Genomic DNA, 23311 nt, shown 5'->3' with positions numbered 1-23311 from the left:
TTATTTTGAAATTGTGTCCCCTGGTTCTAGACTCCCCAACCAGGTGAAACATCTTACCTGCATCTACCCTGTCTATCCCTTTAAGTATTTTGTAGGTTTCAATGAGATCATCTCTCATTCTCCGAGACTCTAGGGAATACAGGCCCAGTTTCCCCAATCTCTCTTCATAACACAGTCCCTTCATCTCGGGAACAAGTCTGGTGAACCTTCGTTGCACTCCATCTATGGCAATAATATCCTTCCTAAGGTCAGGGGACCAAAACTGCATACAGTACTCCAGGTGCGGTCTAACCAATGTTCTATACAATTGAAGCAAGTCTTCACTACTCCTGTACTCAAATCCTCTTGCAATAAAGGCTAACCATTCGCTTTCCTAATTGCTTGCTGAACCTGTATATTAGCTTTCAGTGACTTATTGACAAGGACACCCAGGTCCCTTTATAAATCTAGATTTTCTAATCTCTACCATTTAAGAAATACTTTGCACATCTATTCCTCCGGCCAAAGTGGAGAATCTCACATTTTTCCACATTATATTCCACCTGTCATGTTCTTGCTCACTCACTAAGTCTGTCCAAATCCCCTTGAAGCTGCTTTGCATCTTCCTCACAACACACATTCCCATCTAGTTTTGTGTCATCTGCGAACTTGGAAATATTACATTTGGTCCCCACATCCAAATCATTGATATATATTGTGAACAACTGGGGCCCAAGTACTGATCCTTGTGGTACCGCACTAGTCACAGACTGCCAAGACTTTATCAAAATCCTTCTGAAAATCCAAGTATACCACGCCCACTGACTCCCCTTTATCAATTCTGTTAGTAACATCCTCAAAAAACTCCAACAGGTTCGTCAAACATGATTTCCCATTCATAAATCCATGTTGACTATGCCCAATCAGATCATTATTATCCAAGTGTCCATTTATCACATCGTTTAGAATAGATTCTAATATTTTCCTAATGACTGATGTAAGACTAACAGGTCTCTAACTCCCTGTTTTCTCTCTCTCTTCCCTCTTAAATAGTGGGGTGACATTTGCGACCTTCCAATCTGCAGGAACCACTCCAGAATCTATAAAATTTTGGAAGATGATCATCAATGCATCCACAATCTCCATAGCTACCACTTTCAACACTCTGGGATGTAGAATATTCAGTCCTGGGACTTATCAACCTTCAGCCCCATTAATTTCTCCAATACAACCTTCTTACTAATACTAGTTTCCTTCAATTCCTCATTTCCCCTAATCCCTTGGATCTCTAATTCTGGGAGATTTCTTGTATCTTCCTCAGTGAAGACGGGCACAATGCAATCATTTAGCTTCTCTGCCATTTCTCTAGTTTCCATTATAAATTCTCCTGACTCTGCCTGTAATGGACCCACGTTTGTCTTAGCCAGACGTTTCCTTTTTATGTACCTGTAGAAGCTTTACAGTCTATTTTTATATTTTTTGCTAGCTTACATTCATATTCTATTCTCCCTGTCTTTATCAGTTTCTTCGTCCTCCTTTGCGAGCTTTACTCTTCTTTTTTTTTTTTGGTTTTTTTTCCTTTTTTTTTTACTCTGTATCTAAACTGTTTTTTTTTTCAATTGGTGAGACACACCTCAACACAACGAGAAAACAGAGATATACCTGAGAGTGGGAAATACACAGTGTTTGCTCATGCAGTATAGAGCAAGTTTTACTCTGTATCTAACCCCACCCCTCCCCCGTGCTGTACATGTCCTGGCAGTGTTTGATGGGGACAGTGTAGAGGGAGTTTAATCTTTATCTAACGTGTTTTTTTTTCTTTTTTTCTTTTTTTTCTTCATAGAGGGAGCTTTACTCTGTATATAACCTGTTTTTTTTTTCTGTATCTAACCCCGTGCTGTACCTGTCCTGGGAGCGTTTGGTGGGACAGTGTAGAGGGAGATTCACTCAGTATCTAACTTGTACTCTACCTGCCCTGGGAGTGTTTGATGGGACAGAGTAAAGCTGCCTCGACATTGTCCCATCCACTTACCGAGCAACCCAGGGAAAAATTATAGGGCCTTAATAATCATGGTTATTTTCATTCTCTTTGAACACTTTTGTTAATGAATTATCAAACTGTTAGAGATAGGGGAAAAGGCTGTTTGACTGGGTGAAGCAGTTGGAGGCGGGAAGTCATTTGATGAAATCTCCAAGCATATGTCCAACCAGAATTGGCCATCATATTGGTGGAGCCTGCAGTGCAATATTTCCACATTTGTTGAAGATGTGGTATTGGGGCCTTGTGTTAATGAAGTCCCTCATGTTCCTTGCACTGTCTTGGTCTGGTCAAGCGAGTGAACTCTCCATCAGCTTTCAGATTGGCTTGTGGTCTGGATGCTATCTCATTCACCATTCGCGACTCCTCAGATACTGAAGCAGTCCATGTAGAAATGCAGCAAGACCTGGACAATATCCAGGCTTGGGCTGATAAGTGGCAAGTAACATTTGCGCCACATAATTGCCAGACAATGACCATCTCCAACAAGAGAGAATTTAACCATCTCCCCTTGATATTCAATGGCATTACCATTGCTGTATCCCCCACTATCAATATCCTGGGGGTTACCATTGACCAGAAGGACGTGGATGAGCTTTCCGGACGTCGATGGTGGGCACTGAGGAAATGGCTTATTACCTGCACCCGCTTCCCCCCCCACTTCCCCTCACCCTTCCCCCCCACTTCCACACACCCCCCCTGCCCCGTCCCCTTCCCTGCTCCACCCTCTCAGCTCACCCCCTCACAACCCCGTCCCAGGCCCCCCCCCGCATGATCTTCCCCTCGCACCCCATTCCCCTGCACCCCCCCCACCCCCTTACAGCCCCCTTCCCAGCTCCCCCTTGCACCCCCCTCCCTCCACCCCTCCCCCTCACATCCCCTCCTCCCACCGGCATCATCCGACACCTGTGTAGGGGCCCTAACAACCCCACTGCCCTGTGGGCGTCTCGGGAGAGACCAAGGCTAAGGGAGTAAACCCTAACAAAAAATCCGGAGCGGAACCCCGTAGGCGGTCATGTGTCACCTTTGGCATGTTTCCAGCAGTTCCTGCAGCCATACCGGTGCCAAATGTCGTGCTCTGCACTCCTTTGGACCCCACCAGAAAGGCCGAGAGGGGGGTTTTGACGACTGGGCAACTCTCAACCTCCATAAATTCGCCCAGGCATGCGCCATGGAGAGGTCACTCCATAGTTGCCTCACAACGACTGAAACAACACGGAAGGCAGCAGTTACGGGTTATAAGTGCAGATAAATTGGCATAGAAACTGGGCGCCACGGGTTGCCTTTGTCGGTGGGAGAGGTCATCACACCTCACTGGACAGCTACCGCCCGCCTCAAACCGGGCAGCCCCCGGTCAATAAGGTTCTGTCCCGCCACTCTACCTGCTTCAATGGGTGCTTGGAGCTCAGGGTCATTGCCCGAAAGGTGGACTGATACACCGCACCAAACAGCACGAAAAAAGGAAAGAAGGTACCAGCCCTGCGATTTGCAAGCTGGAACGTCAGAACTATGTGTCCTGGCCTGTCGGAAGACCTTACACAAATCAACGATTCTCGGAAGACCGCCATCATTAACAACGAGCTCAGTAGACTCAATGTAGACATTGCAGCACTTCAGGAGACACGCCTCCCCGCGAGTGGATCTCCAGCAGAGCAAGACTACACCTTCTTCTGGCAGGGCAGGGATCCTGAAGAACCAAGACAGCATGGAGTGTGCTTCGCCATCAGAAACTCCTTGCTCACCATGATAGAGCCTCCCTCAAATGGCTCGGAAGGCATACTGTCCATCCGACTGCTCACCACCTCTGGTCCAGTACACCTACTCAGCATCTATGCTCCAACACGCTGCTCCCCACCTGAAGCTAAAGATCAGTTCTACGAGGAACTCCATAACATCATTAGCAGCATCCCCAACACCGAACACCTATTCCTGCTGGGGGACTTTAATGCCAGGGTTGGGGCCGACCATGACTCATGGCCCTCCTGCCTTGGGCTCTATGGCGTTGGAAGAATGAATGAGAACGGGCAGAGATTGCTTGAGTTGTGCACCTATCATAACCTCTGCATCACCAACTCGTTCTTTCACACTAAACCCTGTCATCAGGTTTCATGGAGGCACCCAAGATCGCGTCGTTGGCACCAGCTAGACCTCATCGTCACAAGGCGAGCCACCTTAAACAGTGTTCAAATCACACGCAGCTTCCACAGTGCGGACTGCGACACTGACCACTCCCTGGTGTGCAGCAAGGTTAGACTCAGACCAAAGAAGTTGCATCATTCCAAGCAGAAGGGCCGCCCGCGCATCAACACGAGCAGAATTTCTCACCCACAGCTGTTACAAAAATTTCTAAATTCACTTGAAACAGCCCTTCAAAACACTCCCACAGGGGATGCTGAGACCAAGTGGGCCCACATCAGAGACGCCATCTATGAGTCAGCTTTGACCACCTACGGCAAAAGTGCGAAGAGAAATGCAGACTGGTTTCAAACTCATAATGAAGAGCAGGAACCTGTCATAGCCGCTAAGCGCATTGCACTGTTGAACTCCAAGAAAGCCCCCAGCGATGTAACATCCACAGCACTTAAAGCAGCCAGAAGCACTGCACAAAGAACAGCCAGGCGCTGCGCAAACGACTACTGGCAACACCTATGCAGTCATATTCAGCTGGCCTCAGACACCGGAAACATCAGAGGAATGTATGATGGCATGAAGAGAGCTCTTGGGCCAACCATCAAGAAGATCCCCCCCCCTCAAATCTAAATCAGGGGACACGATCACTGACCAATGCAAACAAATAGACCGCTGGGTTGAGCACTACCTAGAACTGTACTCCAGGGAGAATGTTGTCACTGAGACTGCCCTCAATGCAGCCCAGCCTCTACCAGTCATGGATGAGCTGGACATACAGCCAACCAAATCAGAATTCAGTGATGCCATTGATTCTCTAGCCAGTGGAAAAGCCCCTGGGAAGGACAGCATTACCCCTGAAATAATCAAGAGTGCCAAGCCTGCTATACTCTCAGCACTGCATGAACGGCTATGCCTGTGCTGGGACGAGGGAGCAGTACCCCAGGACATGCGCGATGCCAATATCATCACCCTCTATAAAAACAAAGGTGACCGCGGTGACTGCAACAACTACCATGGAATCTCCCTGCTCAGCATCGTGGGAAAAGTGTTTGCTCGAGTCGCTCTAAACAGGCTCCAGAAGCTTGCTGAGCGCGTCTACCCTGAGGCACAGTGTGGCTTTCGTGCAGAGAGATCGACCGTTGACATGCTGTTCTCCCTTCATCAGATACAGGAGAAATGCCGTGAACAACAGATGCCCCTCTACATTGCTTTCATTGATCTCACCAAAGCCTTTGACCTCGTCAGCAGACGTGGTCTCTTCAGACTACGAGAAAAGATTGGATGTCCACCAAAGCTACTAAGTATCATCACCTCATTCCATGACAATATGAAAGGCACAATTCAACATGGTGGCTCCTCATCAGACCCCTTTCCTATCCTGAGTGGCGTGAAACAGGGCTGTGTTCTCGCACCCACACTTTTTGGGAATTTCTTCTCCCTGCTGCTTTCACATGCGTTCAAGTCCTCTGAAGAAGAAATTTTCCTCCACACAAGATCAGGGGGTAGGTTGGTCAATCTTGCCCATCTAAGAGCGAAGTCCAAAGTACGGAAAGTCCTCATCAGGGAACTCCTCTTTGCTGACAATGCTGCTTTAACATCTCACACTGAAGAGTGCCTGCAGAGTCTCATCGACAGGTTTGCAGCTGCCTGCAATGAATTTGGCCTAACCATCAGCCTCAAGAAAACGAACATCATGGGGCAGGACGTCAGAAATGCTCCATCCATCAATATTGGTGACCACACTCTGGAAGTGGTTCAAGAGTTCACCTACCTAGGCTCAACTATCACCAGTAACCTGTCTCTAGATGCAGAAATCAATAAGCGCATGGGAAAGGCATCCACTGCTATGTCCAGACTGGCCAAGAGAGTGTGGGAAAATGGTGCACTGACACGGAACACAAAAGTCCGTGTGTATCAGGCCTGTGTCCTCAGTGCCTTGCTCTATGGCAGCGAGGCCTGGACAACGTATGTCAGCCAAGAGAGATGTCTCAATTCATTCCATCTTCGCTGCCTCCGGAGAATACTTGGCATCAGGTGGCAGGACCGTATCTCCAACACAGAAGTCTTGGAGGGGGCCAACATCCCCAGCTTATACACACTACTGAGTCAGCGGCACTTGAGATGGCTTGGCCATGTGAGCCGCATGGAAGATGGCAGGATCCCCAAAGACACATTGTACAGCGAGCTCGCCACTGGTATCAGACCCACTGGCCGTCCATGTCTCCGCTTTAAAGACGTCTGCAAACGCGACATGAAATCCTGTGACATTGATCACAAGTCGTGGGAGTCAGTTGCCAGTGATCGCCAGAGCTGGCGGGCAGCCATAAAGGCGGGGCTAAAGTGTGGCGAGTCGAAGAGACTTAGTAGTTGGCAGGAAAAAAGACAGAGGCGCAAGGGGACAGCCAACTGTGTAACAGCCCCGACAAACAAATTTCTCTGCAGCACCTGTGGAAGAGCCTGTCACTCTAGAATTGGCCTTTATAGCCACTCCAGGCACTGCTTCACAAACCACTGACCACCTCCAGGCGCTTACCCATTGTCTCTCGAGATAAGGAGGCCAAAGAGATGACCATTGACCAGAAACTGAACTGGAGTAGCCATATAAATACCGTGGCTACAAGAGCACGTCAGAGGTTAGGAATCCTGTGGCGAGTAACTCACTTCCTGACTTCCCAAAGCCTGTCCACAATCTACAAGGCACAAGTCAGGAGCGTGATGGAATACTCTTCACTTGCCTGGATGGATGCAGCTCCAGCAACACTCAAAAAGCTCAACACCATCCAGGACAAAGCAGCCTGCTTGATTGGCACCCCATCCACAAAATTTCACTCCCTCCATTACCGATGCACAGTGACAGCAGTGTGTACCATCTACAAGATGCACTGCAGCAACGCAGCAAGGCTTCTTAGACAGCACCTTCTAAACCCGCACCTCTACCACCTAGAAGGGCAAGGGCAGCAAATGCATGGGAACATCACCACCTGCAATTTCCCCTCCATGTCACACACCATCCTGACTTGGAACTATATCGCCGTTCCTTCACTGTTGCTGGGTCAAAATCCTGGAACTCCCTTCCTAACAGCACTGTGTGTGTACCTACCCCACATGGACTGCAGCAGTTCAAGAAGGCAGCTCACCACCACCTTCTCAAGGGCAATTAGGGATGGGTAATAAATGTTGGCATAGCCAGCGATGCCCACATCCCATGAATGAATTTTAAAACATCCTCCTTCTGCCCCTCCTTTCTAGACGGGAGTTACAGGTCTCAACCTGTTCCAGTCACTTACTTTCATATCTTGAATTTTTAAAAATAGTTAACTAAATAAGCCATAAGAAGCTTTATAATTGGAGGTAGAGTGTACAAATGCAAGGAAGTTAGACTGAACCTTTACTAAACATTGGCTGGGCCCCAGCTGGAGCAATTTGTCCAATTCTGGGCACCACACTTTTGGAAGGATGTCAAGGTCTCGGAGAGTGTGCTGAAGAGGTTTAGTGGAATGATACCAGGAATGAGGGACTTCAGTTATGTGGAGAGACTGGAGATGCTGGGATTGTTTCCCTTAGAGCAGAGAAGGTGAAGGAAATTGTGAAGGTGTTTGATGGAGTAAATCAGAAGAAACAGTTTCCAGTGCAGAAGAGTCAGTAACCAGAGGACACAGATACAATGTGATTGGCAAAAGAACCAAAGGTGACATGAAGAAAAACATTTTTACACAGCGAGTTGTTGTGATCTGGAAGGCACTGCCTGAAAGGGTGGTGGAAGTGGATTCAATAGTCGCTTCAAAAGGAAATTGTATAAATATTTGAAGTGGAAAATTTTCAGGACTATGAGGAAAGAGCATGGGAATGGGACTAATTGGATAGCTCTTTCAAAGAGCCACCACAGTCACAATGGGTCAAATGGCCTCCTTCTATATTGTATGATTCTCTGATTCTTTATCAAGAAAAAAACTCAAAATTGAAATATAAAAGATGTAGTTGTGTGGGGAGGATGGGGAGTGGAGATGAGAGTGTGTAAGGAAGGGGGAGAAATGTATGTACATGGGAGGGAAGAATGGAGATGTGTAGGGAAGGAGAGGATAGGTGTGTGTTTGTATGTGTGTATGTCTATTTGTGCACGCTTGTGTAATTGTATCTTTTTTTTGTTTGTTCACGGGATGTGGGCGTCGCTGGCAAGGCCACTATTTATTGCCCATCCCTAACTGCCCTTCAGAAGAGCTGCCTTCTTGAACCGCTGCTGTCCTTGGGATGTAGGTATACCCACAGTGCTGATAGGGAGGGAGTTCCAAGGTTTTGACCCAACAACGGTGGAGGAACGGCGATATATTTCCAAGTCAGGATGGTGCGTGACTTGGAGGGGAAATTGCAGGTGGCGGTGTTTGCTGCCCTTGTGTTTCTAGCTGGTACAGATCGCAGGTTTGGAAGGTGCTGTCAAAATGATTCAAAGTGGGCTTGATTCTTTGTTTGTGTTTATGTGTGCCAGTGATTAAGTATGGGTGTATGCGTGTTTGTGTGTGTGTAAAAGGAAGAGCTGATTTGAAGGATTTTGATGATATCATACTTCCCCCTCTGTTTCATCATTTCCTTTCATTTTCCTAATCCATTAATGAATCAGTCTCCTGGTAAAGTACAGATGACTGTGTACACACTGATATCATTTGCTTGATTTTCGTGGCAAAATATCCCCAACCTCACATGTTGCCTCGATGTACAGCTTGGTGCAGATCCACACTGGACTGAGGCAGACAGGGGACTGGGGGAATGAATCAGACAGCGACCTCCTGCTACATAGCCTGTGTTGGGTGAAGTTAGCCTCGGCTCAACTGTTAAGGTCGAATAGCTTGCCTGCACTCACTTTCATTGCCCCCAATTATAGAATTACCATGTGGCAATGTACCAAATGATTGTCAGCACCTTTGGGACGTGGTGACAGCCACCACCCTCAGCAGAGGAGGTGAAGAGAGAAAGACCTTCAAATTGATTATAAAACCTTGGCAAGATCGCAGTTAGAGCACTGTGTGTAGTATTGGGCTCCACACTAGAGAAGATCTCAAGGCATTAGAGAGGACACAACACAGACTTCCTGTATCCCTGTTGTGAAGCAATGCAAATACTAAGAAAGAATCGCAGATAGATACAGCACAAGTGAGGCCATTTGGCCAATTGCGTCACGCTGGCTCTTTGAAGGAGCGATCCAAATAGTCACACTCCCTCTCTTATTTACCCACAGCCCTGCTCATTTTTCTCCTTCAAGTATTTACCCAATTCCCTTTTGAAAGTTACTATTGAATCTGCTTCCACCGCCCTTTCCGGCAGATCACAACAATTAATTTTAGAATGTTAACGAGAAAGGACAAGGCAATAGTGCAGAGTAGCAATACAGGTAATGATAACCAGAGTGTGACAAGAAGGGACAGAGCATAAAAACATAAGAGTGCACCAGCAAATAAGGTATAAGGTCAGAGTAGGGAAAAATGATAAAAAGGCAGATTTAAAGTTCTTTATCTGAATGCAGCATTCAAAACAAGATGGATGAATTGATAGCACAAATAACAATAAATAAGTATGATACAATAGCCAGTACAGAGATTTGGTTGCAAGGTGACCAAGGCTGGAAACTAAATTTCAGAAGGATAGGAAGAAAGGAAAGGGAGGTAGGTTCTGTTCATAAAGGATGAGATAAGTAGTGAGAAATGATCTTGGCTAGAAAGATCAAGATATTGAATCAGTTTGGGTGGAGATAAGAACTAACAAGGGAAAGAAGTAGTTACTCTGGAGGACAGGGTATAAATCAAGAAATAATGGGACCTTGTAGGAAAGGTACTGCAATAATCAGGTGATTTTAATCTTTATATAGATTAGATGAATCAACTTGGCAAAGGTAGTTTGGAGGATGAGTTCATAGAGTTCTGAAGAAGGGTCACTGACCTGAAACGTTAACTCTGCTTCTCTCTCCACAGATGCTGCCAGACCTGCTGAGTATTTTCCTGTTTTATTTCAGATTTCCAGCATCCGCAGTATTTTGCTTTTATCATAGAATCTATTTGGAACAATTTCTTAGAACAATACATTCTGGAACCAACCAGGGAGCAGGTTATTTTAGACTTGGGAATGTGTAATGAGAAAGTATTAATTAATGATCTCATTGTAAAGGACCCTCTTGGCAAGAGTGATCATAACATAATGAATTTTACATTCAGTTTGATAATGCGAAACTTGGGTCTGAAACTAGTGTCTTAAACTTAAATAAAGGTATGAAGATAGAATTGGCTACAGTAGCCTGGGAAAATAGGTTAAAAGGTAAGACAGTAGATAAACAATGGCAGATATTTAAGGAGATTTAAGACAAGGCTGAAGCATTTGCATCCATCTTCAGCCAGAAGTGCCTTGTGGATATCCATCTCGGCCTCCTCCTGAGGCCCCCAGCATCACAAATGCCAGACTTCAGCCAATCCAATTCACTCCGCATGATGTCAAGAAATAGCTGAAGGCACTGAATGTTGCAAAGGCTATGATCCCTGACAACATTCCGGCAATAGTACTGAAGACCTGTGCTCCAGAACTAGCCACGCCCCTAGCTAAGCTTTCGAGTACAGCCACAACACTGGCATCTACCCGACAATGTGGAAAATTGCCCAGGTATGTCCTGTCCACAAAAAACAGGACAAATCCAACCCGGCCAAATCCCACCCCATCAACCTACTCTCGATCATCAGCAAAGTGATGGAAGGGGTCGTCGACAGTGCGATCAAGCGGCACTTGCTTAGCAATAACGTGCTCACTGACGCACAGTTTGGGTTCCACCAGGGCCACTCAGCTCCTGACCTCACTACAGCCTTGGTCCTAACATGGACAAAAGAGCTGAACTCCAGAGGTGAGGTGAGAGTGACTGCCCTTGACATCAAGGCAGCATTTGACCGAGCATGGCATTAAGGAGTCCTAGTAAAACTGGAGTCAATGGGAATCAGGGGGTAACCTCTCCGCTAGTTGGAGTCATACCTAGTGCAAAGGAAGATTGTTGCAGTTGTTGGAGCTCAATCATCTCAGTCCCAGGACATCATTGCAGGAGTTCCTCAGGGTAGTTTTATTCGAACAAGTCAACATGGTTTTACTAAAGGGAAATCCTGCTTGACATATTTATTACAGTTTATTGAGGATGTAACTAGTAGGGTAGATAAAGATGTAGTATACCTGGATTTCCAAAATTCAATAAGGTGCCACACGTAAGGTTAATAGATAGTGGGGTGCTGCAAGGACCAGTGCTGGGGCCTCAGCTATTTACAATCTATATTAATGACTTAGATGAAGAGACAGAGTAATGTATCTAAGTTTGAAGATGATACAAAGGTAGATGGAAAGGGAAGCTATGGGGAGGACACAGAAATGCTGCAAAGAGATATAGACAGGTTAAGTGAGTAGGCAACAAAATGGAAGATGGAGTATAATTAAGGGAAGAGTGTAGTTAAGCACTTTGGTCATAAGAATAGAAAAGTAGAATATGTTTTAAAAGGTGTGAAACTTGTAAGCGTCGATGTTCAAAGAGAATCGGGTGTGCTTATACAAGGAATGCAAAAAGTTAACATGTAGGTATAGAAAGCAATTAGGATGGCAAATGGCATGTTGGCCTTTATTGCAAGGGAGTTGGAGTACAGGAATAAGGAAGCATTGCTACAATTGCACAGGGTTTTGGTGAGACCACATCTGGTGTACTGTGCGCAGTTTTGGTCTCCACACTTAAGGAAGAATATACTTGCATTGGAGGCATTGCAGTGAAGGTTCACTAGATTGGTCCCTGGGGTGAGGGGGTTGTCCTATGATGAGAGACTAAGTAAATTGGGTCTGTATTCTCTGGAGTTTAGAAGAATGAGAAGTAATCTCATTGAAACATAAAAGATTCTGAAGGGGCTGGATAAGGTAGATACTGAGAGACTATTTCCAGTTCTCAGGGAATCTATAACGCGGGGGCACAGTCTCAGGATAAGGGGCCGATCCTTTAGGATTGCGATGAGGAAAAATTACTGCACTCAAAGGGTTGTGAATCTTTGGAATTCCCTACTTCAGAGGGTTGTGGCTGCTCCATCATTGAGTACATTTAAGGCTGGGAAAGACAAGATTTTTGGTCTCTCAGGGAATCAAACGATATGGCAAGCAGGCGTGAAAGTAGAGTTGAATCATAAGATCAACCGTGATCGTTTTGAATGGTGGAGCAGGCTCGAAGGGCCTTATGATCTACTCTTGCTCCCATTTCGTGTGTTCTTTGTTTAGACTCAACCATCTTCAGCTGCTTCATCAATAACCTTCCCTCCATCATAAGGTCAGAAGTGGGGGTGTTCGCTGATGATTGCACAATGTTCAGCACCATTCGTGACTCCTCAGGTACTGAAGAAGCCCGAGTCCAGATGCAGCAAGACTTGGACAACATCCAGGCTTGGGCTGATAACTGGCAAATAACATTTGTGCCATGCAAGTGCCAGGTAATGATCATCTCAAAGAGGAGAGAATCTAACCATCCCCCCTTGCTGTTCAATGGCATTACCATTGCTGAATCTTCCACTATGAATAACCTGGGAGTTATCACTGACCATAAAGTGAACTAGATCAGCCAGATAAACACTTTGGCTACAAGAGCAGGACAGAGGCTAGGAATTCTGTGGCGAGTAACTCACCTCCTATCTTCCCAATGCCTGTCCACCATCAACAAGGCACAAGTCAGGAGCGTGATGGAATACTCTCCATTTGCCTGGATGGCTGCGGCTCCAACAACACTCAAGAAGCTCAACACCATCCAGGACAAAGCAGCCCGCTTGATTGGCACCCCATCCACCACCTTCAACATTAACTCCCTTCACCACTGATGCAGTGTGTACCAACTACAAGATGCACTGCAGCAACTCACCAAGTTTCCTTAGACAGCACCTCCCAAACCTGCGACACCTACCACCTAGAAGGACAAGGGCAGCAGATGCATGGGAACATCGCCAACTGAAAGCCACACACCATCCTGACTTGGAACTATATCATCGTTCCTTCATTGTCGCTGTGTCAAAATCCTGGAACTCCCTTCCTAACAGCACTGTGGGTGTACCTACCCCAAATGGACTGAAGCATTTCAAGAAGACAGCTCACCACCACCTTCTCAAGGGCAATTAGGGATGGACAATAAAGGCTGGCCTAGCCAGCAACACCCACATCCCATGAGCAAATAAAAAAAAAGATATTTCATAAATCTCAGCAAAGATATATTCTATTGAAGAGGAAAGACTCTATGAGAAGGATGTGTGGCTAATGAAAGAAATCAAGGATGTTATCAAATTGAAAGTAAAGGCATACTGTGCTGTGAAGATTAGTGATAGGCCAGAAGATTGGGAAAATTTTAGAAACCAGCAAAGGATGGCTAAAAAAAATAAAAAGGGAGAATTAGAGTATGAGTAAACTAGCAAGAAATATAAAAACAGACAATAAAAGCTTCTACAAATATATAAAAAGGAAAATAAATTATGCATTGGTCCCTTCGAGGATGAGACTGGGGAATTAATAATGGGAAACAAAGAAATGTCAGAGACTTTGAACAAAGTATTTTGTATCTGTCTTCATAGTAAAAGACACAAAAGGCGTCCCAAGAATAGCAGAAAATCAAGACGCAAAATGGAGGGAGGAACTTAAAACAATGACTAACAATCAAGAAAAATAATGAGGAAACTTAATGGGACTAAAGGTTGAAAGGTCCCCTGGACCTGATTGCCTGCACCCTAGGGTCTTCAAAAAGAAGTTGCTACAAAAATAGTGCGCTGGATTTTGCCAAGCCCACAATGTCGGGCTACGTGATGGAGGTGGGGGGGGAGTGGGTACGGCTGGAAGATCATTCCGTCAAAGGCCCGCCACATAGGCCGATGCCAGGAGGGCCCGGCCTGATCCTCCGAGCGGCAGCAAGGCTCCGTGGCGGCCCCCCCGCAGCTGGGCGACGGAACCTGGATTTAAATATTTAAATGAATGAGATGAATAAATTTAAATCAACTTACCTTGAATCTTTGGGGCCCACCGTGATCTTCAGTGCAGTGGCTGGCACTCCCGCGCCTTCAATTCCCCGTCTGGGGAACGCAGGCGTGACACTTGTGAGGAGGGGGGAGGAGCTGAGATTTTATACTGCGGGGGAGGGGGAGCAGGTCAAATAAGCATCAGCAGTGTAAGGGATGGTGGGAAGGGTTGAATTTTCAACTTTCTGCAGGCTGGGGTGGGGAGGTCAGAATTCAAAGGTAAATGTTTTTTGCGGGGAAAGGGAAAATACTCACTGTAGTTTTTACTGGGGAGTTGGAAAGGGGCTTTACAATCTTATTTTGTAAATTTTTGGGGGGGGATTCACTTTAAAAATTCAAATTTGCCAGCAGGGAAAAAGGGCACCAGCGCCTGTGTACAGGTAGCTGACACCATTGCCTGTGACGGACTGCCTGCCCCCTCTACATGATTGGTGGGGTGGGGGCACAGGCCACCTCGGCTATCTAAATGAGCCGCTGTGTGGGAGATTGTGGCGGCTCTTCAGTGGGTGCGGCCACCATTTTTTGGGCTCGCTGCTGGCAGCTAAGGCGGGCTTTTAAAATCCAGCCCAGTGGGTGGATTGGTTATAATCTTCCAAAATTCCCTAGATTCTGGAAAGCCCGCAGCGGATCGTAAAACCACAAATGTAACACGTTTATTCAAGAAAGGAGGGAGATACAAAGCAGGAACTAAGGGCCAGTTAGCCTAACATCTGTCATTGGGAAAATACTAGAGTTCATTATTAAGAAATAGTAGCAGGACATTTAGAAAATTATAGTACAATCAGGCAGAGTCAATATGGGTTTATGAAAGGGAAATCACCTTTGACAATTTTATTAGAGTTCTTTAAGGATGTAACAAGCAGGGTGGATACAGGAAAACCAGTAGATGCAGTGTATTCGGATTTCCAAAAGACATTCAATAAGGTGCCACATAAGCAGTTACTACACCAGATAAGAGCTCATGGAATAAAACCAAAAAGTGCTGGAAATACTCAGCAGGTCTGACAGCATCTGCGGAGAGTGAAGCAAAGATAATGTTTCAGGTCAGTGACCTTTCATAAGAAATGTTCTGATGAAAGGTCACTGACCTGAAATGTTAACTTTGCTTCTCTCTCCGCAGATGCTGCCAGACCTGCTGAGTATTTCCAGCACCTTTTGGTTTTATTTCAGATTTCCAGCATCTGCAGTATTCTGCTTTTATTTATATAAGAGCTCAGGGTGTTGAGGATAACATATTAGCATGCATTGGGGAATGACAAACTAACAGGAAGCAGAGAGTCAGGATAAATGGGGCATTTTCAGGTTGGCAAACTATAACTAGTGGAGTGCCACAGGGATCAGTGCTGGGGCCTCAACTATTTACCATCTATATCAATGACTTAGATGATGGGACCAAGTATATTGTAACCAAATTTGCTGATGATACAAAGATAGGTGGGAAAGCAAGTTGTGAGGAGGATGCAAAGAATCTGCAAAGGGAAATAGATAGGTTAAGTGAGTGGGAAAAAAAATTGGCAAATGGAGTATAATGTGGGAAAATGTGAGGTTGTCCACTTTGATGGGAAGAAGAGAAAAGCAGGATATTATTTAAATGGAGAGAAACTGCAGAATGCAGTACAACAAAATCTGGGTGTCCTCGTACATGAATCAATAAAAGAAAGCATGCAGGTATAGCAAATAATTAGGAAGGAAATTGAAATGTTGGCATTTATTGCAAGGGGATCGAGTATAAAAGTAGGGAAGTCTTTTTTTTCTTTTATGAGATGTGGGTGTCACTGGCAAGGGCAGCATTTGTTGCCCATCCCGAAATACCCTTGACAACTGATTGGCTTGCTAGGCCATTTCAGAGGGCAGTTAAGAGTCAACCACATTGCTATGGGTCTGGAGTCACATATAGGCCAGACCAGATAAGGACAACAGATTTCCTTCCCTAAAGGACATTAGTGAACCAGATGGTTTTTGCAACACTCCTCAGATACTGAAGCAGTTCGTGTAGAAATGCAACAAGACTAGTACAATATCCGGGCTTGGGCTGATAAGTGGCAAGTAACATTTGCCACACAAGGGCCAGACAATGACCATCTCCAACAAGAGAGAATCTAACCATCTCCCCTTGATATTCAATGGCATTACCATCGCTGAATCCCCCACTATCAACATCCTAGGGGCTACCACTGACCAGAAACTGAACTGGAGTAGCCATATAAATATTGTGGCTACAAGAGCAGGTCAGAGGCTCGGAATCCTGCGGCGAGTAACTCACCTCCTGACTCCCCAAAGCCTGTCCACCAGATTGGCACCCCATCCACAAACATTCATTCCCTCCACCACCAACGCACAGTGGCAGCAGTGTGTACCATCTACCAGATGCACTGCAGCAACGCGCCAAGGCTCCTTAGACAGCACCTTCCAAACCCACAACTTCTACCAATTAGAAGGACAAGGGCAGCAAATGCATGGGAACACCACCACCTGCAAGTTCCCCTCCAAGTCACACACCATCCTGACTTGGAACTGTATTGCCATTCCTTCACTGTTGCTGGGTCAAAATCCTGGAACTCCCTTACCTACCCCACATGAACTGCAGCGGTTCAAGAAGGTAGCTCACCTCCACCTTCTCAAGGGCAATTAGGGATGGGTAATAAATGCTGGCCTGGCCAGCGACGCCCACATCCTATGAATGAATAAAAATAGCAATCATTGATAGTTTCATGGCACCATTATTGAAACAATTCCAGATTTTTCCTAATTAATTGAATTTAAATTCCACCAGCTGCTTTGATGATATTTGAAACCATGCCCCAGGGCATTAGCCTGGGCCTCTTGATTACTACACCATCAACTCCCCGAATGTACAGGACATTGGTGAGATTGCACCTAGAGTACTGTGCACAGTTTTGCTCTCCTTATTTAAGGAGGAATATACTTGCATTAGAAGCAGTTCAGAGAATGCTAATTATTGGGATGAAGGGATTGTCTTATGAGGAAAGGTTGAGAAGTTTGGGCCTATACTCATTGGAGTTTAGAGGAATGAGAGAGGTGATCTTACTAAAACATATATGATTCTGAGGGGGCTTGACAGGATAAATGCTGAGAGGATGTTTCCCTTCGCGGGGGAATCTAGAACTAGGGGGGCACAGGGGTCTCCCATTTAAGATAGAGAAGAGGAGGAATTTCTTCTCTCAGAGGGTCGTTTATCTTTGGAATTCTCTTCCTCAGAGAGCAGTGGAGTAGGTCATTGAATATATTCAAGGCTGAGTTAGACAGATTTTTGATCTACAAGGGACTCAAAAGTTAAGGGGGGGGAGGGGGGAGTGGATGGTGGGGGTGGGAGGCAGACAGGAAGCTGGAGTTAAGGTCAAAATCAGATCAGCCATGATCTTATTGAATGGCGGAGCAGGCTCAAGGGGCTGAATGGCCTACTCCTGTTCCTATTTCTTATGATCTTACTGCATGAAACTTCTTGTCATGTCACCTCTTGTTCTTTTCCCAATCACCTTGAAACTGTGGCCAACGACTACCCACCTTCCTGCCACCAGAAACAGTTTCTCCTTACTTAATCTATCAAAACCCTTCATGATTTTCAACATCCCTATTAAATCTCACCTCAACCTTCTCTTCTCTAAGGAGAACAATCCTAGCTTCTCTAGTCTCCCCATGTTACTAAATTCTTTCCTCCCTGGTACTATTCAAGTACATCTCCTCTGTACCCTTTCTAAGGCCTTGATATCCATCCTAATATGTGGTACCCAGATTTGGATGCAGTTCTCCAGCTGAGGCCTAACCAATTATTTGAAGAAAAGTCAGCATAACTTCCTTGACTCTGTTTATAAAGCAAGGCTTGGAAAACTGGATTGTTTCTCATTAGAACAATGCAAAGAACAATGCAAAGGGCGGCACAGTGGCGCAGTGGTTAGCACCGCAGCCTCGCAGCTCCAAGGACCCGGGTTCGATTCCGGGTACTGCCTGTGTGGAGTTTGCAAGTTCTCCCTGTGTCTGCGTGGGTTTTCTCCGGGTGCTCCGGTTTCCTCCCACAAGCCAAAAGACTTGCAGGTTGATAGGTAAATTGGCCATTATAAATTGTCACTAGTATAGGTAGGTGGTAGGGAAATATAGGAACAGGTGGGGGTGTTTGGTAGTAATATGGGACTAGTGTAGGATTAGTATAAATGGGTGGTTGATGTTCGGCACAGACTCGGTGGGCCGAAGGGCCTGTTTCAGTGCTGTATCTCTAATCTAAAAAAAAAAAATCTAATAATCGATGTGTTTAAAACGATGGAATGATGAAACAGTGTTGAAAGAAGCAGACTGTTTCCTGCAGTTGGGGGAATCAAAAAATTAACTCAAATGCTAGTTTTTATTCCTGTTTATTTTGAGGGGGAAAAAATCTATTCATTGTGGAGTAAAAGTTCTTATAATTAATTAGAATGTGTCATTTTTACTTTAAAATTTCAATTTTTCCCAATGAACAGGAACCAATGGTGTAAGGTGGTTGTTGGGGAGAGGCAGTATTTGGAAGGAAGCTAATAATCACAAATTATTCCCCCATGACCTGTACAGTTGAACCCATTTAATCTCCTAAGAAAAGATGTGCATAGATTTACCCTTTGAACTGACCCTGGATTGGTTGAATTTGACTTTGAGTCTGTTTGAGCTGAGTTGGCTAAATTTACACCAAATCAAGCCAAATACATGAAGCTTGATCTAGAAAGTAACCACCAATCCTTATGGTTGCTTCTTTATGTAGAGACAAGGTTAAAGGACACTCAAATCTCTTCAGGAGTAAGTATAGATCAGAAGTAAGCTTTCTGCTGCTTGTCCATTGAAGGCCACCATGTCTCAGATGTGACTCAGTTGTTAACGCTTTTGCCAATGAGTCAGCAAGTTGTGGGTTCAAGTCCCACTCCAGAGACTAGAGCACAACAGTCTAAGCTAACACTCCAGTGTTGCACTGTTGGAAATATTATCTTTAGGAGGGGATGTTAAGCCGAGGCCCTGTCTGCTCTCTCAAGTGGACATGAAAGATTTCGCGACACTTTTTTTGAAGAAGAGCAGAAAAGTCATCCCTGCTGCACTGGCCAATATTATTGTCACTTAAAAAACAGACTATTTGATCATTACACATTGCTGTTTGAGGGAGCTTGCTGTGTGCAAATCGGCTGCCAGGTTTCTCACATTACAACAGTTGTAAAAGGTGCCATGTAAATGCAAGTCTTTCTTTACCCGTTGGCGTGCAAGATTATCTGAAATCAAATGGATAGAATCCCAGCCTTATTGACGGTTCCACTGTGTCAGTTTCCATTACCGAGCTGGGCTCACTTAATCAATCAGCACCAGGTCAAGAGGATTCAAATCACCCATAGTTGTGGACAAGAAGAAAGTGGTGGCATTTATTGGGCAACTATGAGGATTTCTGTTGTGGTTGGCATTCTGAAATAACTAAAGAATCTGAATTCATATAGGGCCTTTCACAACCTCAGTATATACTAAAGCGCTTTACAGTCAGTATTTTTGAAATTAGTCACCATTGCAATGTAGGAAATCTGGCAGCCAATTTGCTCACAGCAAGCTCCCACGAACAGCAAAATGGCCAGATAAGCTGTTTTAGAAAGTTGGTTGAAAGATAAATATTGGCCAGGATGCTGAGGAGAACCCACTGCAATTCTTCGAGTAGAAGCAGGATAGCTGGGGCCTTGGTTGCACCTCTCTTCCAAAAGGCAGCACTTCTGACAATGCAGCACTACCTCAGTACTTCACTGGGAGCATCAGCCTAGATAATGTGCTCAAGTATCTGAAATGAGCTTTAAAACCACTACTTTGCGCTCTAGAGGTGAGTGTGCTGACCACTAAACCATGGCTTGCCCCCAAACCTTGTCACCCTTCCATCAGGAGTACTTCAAAATACTTAGATCATAGAAACTTTCAATGCAGAAGGAGACCATTTGGCCCAACGTGCCTGTGCTAGCTCTTTGAAAGAGCAGCCATACTTAGTCTCACAACCATGCTTTTTGTCTGAAAACCCTGTAAGTTCCTTATCCCCAAGTTCCAGTACAACTCCCTTTTAAAATTATTTACGGAATCAGCTTCCACCACCTTTTCAAGTAGAGCATTCCAGATCCCGACAACTCTGAGTGAAAGAAAATGTCTTCATATCCCTTCGAGATGTGTTAACCGAGTTAATTAAATAAATTAACTTCACATTATAGAGTAGCATCAGCTCACTTTGGTGCAGGTAGTGCTTTATGAGTGGCAGTCCAGGCACTGTTGTACCAAGGTAGCTTTACCAAGGTAGCTTTATTGGCTTATGGTGTTCATCTAAACAGCCCAAAGAAGCAGAAAGATTAGACAGGCCTGTCCTATAGCAGTGAAATAGCCAGGATTTTGTTCTGTCAGGTGCCATGGCAAATAAATCTACTTCAAAATGTCCTTTTATCAAATAGGAATTTCACAATAAGGTTGAAATGGAAATGTATATACTTTCATTAATCCACTCAAATAAAGCATATTGTCATGAAAACGTGCTATGCTGAATGATGATTTTTAATTCATTGGTTGTAACCCTACATTAAACTTTTCAAAGGAAAGCTGGAATCTTAAATTCACTTTAAAAAGACAGCAGCTAAGATGACCACCGCAATTTGCCTTGAAATACCTCACATTCCAAGGTATCATGGTGGAGACGCATGTCTGAACAAGCTCTTATCCAGAACAATAGCTTGAGCAGTTGAATGAATTATATGGTATCACCCTCATTAGCAAGACATTCAAAGTCATCTTGGAACATTGACCCTAGTGGAGATGAATCTCCAGGGGGTAATCATTGAAACAATAAGACCTGAGAGAGATTGAAATTCTTCGATTTGAATCTCATTAAAATGAAAAAGAGAGTACACTGAGACAATCATATGACAGTCTGTCCATCTCTGTGAAAACTTAGAGTTCCCTTTGGACATGAGAGACAATCTTTGAGTGCTAATCAGTGCAGGGCCCTACTGGGGGTTGTCTCTCTCTCTGTCTCTCCAGGTAATACTGTAAGTTTTGAACCCTGTTTGCGGACTGCAAAACATTCAAGTCTATCACTGCTGCAGACAGAGAATCCTGGGAGAAAATCATCTACATCACTGTTTCCAAGAAAACCCTGAACCAGGTGGCCACCTCTACCAACCAGGAACTTTAGGACAACAAATTCATCCAGAAGACAACTGAATTACCAGATTCCGCAGACTGTATATTATTTTATTTGCTCTGGACTCTAATCCAACCAATCTAGTCTTCATCACTCTGTAACCTATTTGTGTGTGTGTGATTCTCGTGTGTGTATGTGTGAAAGTTGGAGCGTAGTTTATTATTTTTACTTAGATTGGGTTTTGATTTTAAGTACAATAAACTAAGCTCTTTCTTGTTTAATCTCAAGAAAACCTGTCCAATTGGTTCTTTTATGATCATAGCACATAAAGGGTTAAACACTTACTAAATTGGTACTGTTTAAAATAAATAAATCCTGTTGCGGTCAAACGGGGAGAGGGACAAGAGGGGAGCCTTTCAACCTCTCCTCACCTGGTCGCAACAATATGAAAAGAAAAATCAGTCTCATCAGAAAAAACTCTTAAAGCATCATCACTCATAAAGGATTGTGAATCTTTGGAACTCTCTACTGCAGAGAACTGTGGACACTTAGTTGGATACATTTAAGTCAGCGATCAACAGATTTATGGATACTAAGGGAATCAAGGGATATAGGGATTGGGTGAGAAGGCGGAGTTGAGGTAGAAGATCAGCATGATCTTATTGAATAGCAAAGGAGGCTTGAAGGACCAAATGGTCTACTCCTGCTCCTATTTCTAATTTTCTTACGCTCATGAAATCCAAGCACTGGTTATGTGCCGTGAGTCTATCAATAAATATTCTATCAATAACTAGTCTATCAATAACTTCACTACTATTCACTACAATATCCTAAAGAACATTTAGAATCATAGGCCCAACTAAATCAGTTTTTTATTGGTCAAATGCAGAATTGATTAACTCTGGGAGAACTCCCATTGTTCCTGTGTCCTTTCCAATGAGCTAAACTCCATCTTTTCTCAAGGATTAGTCAGATAAAAACAAAACAATGTAAATTTTAGGGGGAGTGGTGTTTGAACGCCATGCATACTCCACTCTCCATGTCCCGTCCTTTACGCCCATGACATAGAAATTTATAGCACACAAGGAGGCTCTTCAGCCCATCCTCTCTGTGCTGGCCCGCTGTGAAAGCAATTGGGGACTGATTGCACCTATGACATTCTGTGATGTATTTCCTGAGCCTCAATCCAAACTGACGTCAACCTGCTGTCCGCAGTGCCACAGTGAGGAGGTGAAGGCGGAATTGTTCACCATCAATAAGTGAGACAAGATGCAATAATAAGATCCAGTCACCCTCTTTCACCATTTCCTCCTCCCCTGTGGTTGACTAATCCCTGCTACGCCAGCAGTGAGAGCGATTGCACAAAGTTGCAGCAAGGACAATGGTAGTGAAGTAAAATAGAGATGTTCCCCCTGTTCAAAACACATTGTACTCGTGACTAAACGGAGGTTCACCATTGTTACCACATATTTCTCCTGAAAACACACTGCCCATGTTTTAAGCTGTTTTCAGAGAAAATGTATTTTCATGTCTTGAGGTTACATTACAACAACATGCATTTACTACATTAAAGGCTCTGTCTAAAACATCTCAAGGCACTTCACAGGAGAGATTATCCAACATGATTTGATACTGAGTCACATAAGAAAATATTAGGACAGGATCAAAGACGTAGGTTTTAAGGAGCATCTTAAAGGAGAGATAGAGAGTTGGAGAGGTTTAGGGAGGGAATTCTAGAGCGTAGGGCTTAGGTAGCTGAAGGCACGGCGGCCAATGATGGAGAAATTAAAATCGGAGATAAGCAAGAGGCCAGAATTGGAGGAACGCAAATAGCTCGGTAGGATTGTAGGGCAGGAAGAGATTACAGAGATAGGGAGGAACGAGGCCATTAAAGGAGTTGCAAACAAGGATGAGAATTTTAAAATCGAGGCTTTGCCAAACTGGGAATAATACAGGTCAGTGAGTACAGGGTTGATGGGTCAACAGAACTTGGTGTGACACGTT

General features: G+C 44.7%; 1 protein-coding gene across 1 annotated transcript in view; it reads right to left on the bottom strand.

Moving 5' to 3' along the window:
- Positions 1-13905: 13905 nt before the first annotated feature.
- LOC137374238 (uncharacterized) overlaps positions 13906-23311 on the bottom strand; it is a 75428-nt gene continuing 66022 nt past the window's right edge. Inside the window, exon 10 of the mRNA XM_068040026.1 lies at positions 13906-14115. Coding sequence (XP_067896127.1) covers positions 13906-14115 — 210 coding nt within the window. The remainder of the gene's footprint in view (positions 14116-23311) is intronic.

Source organism: Heterodontus francisci, chromosome 10, assembly GCF_036365525.1.
Source record: "Heterodontus francisci isolate sHetFra1 chromosome 10, sHetFra1.hap1, whole genome shotgun sequence".
NCBI lineage: Eukaryota > Metazoa > Chordata > Chondrichthyes > Heterodontiformes > Heterodontidae > Heterodontus > Heterodontus francisci.
This window is presented reverse-complemented; position numbering and strand designations above follow the sequence as displayed.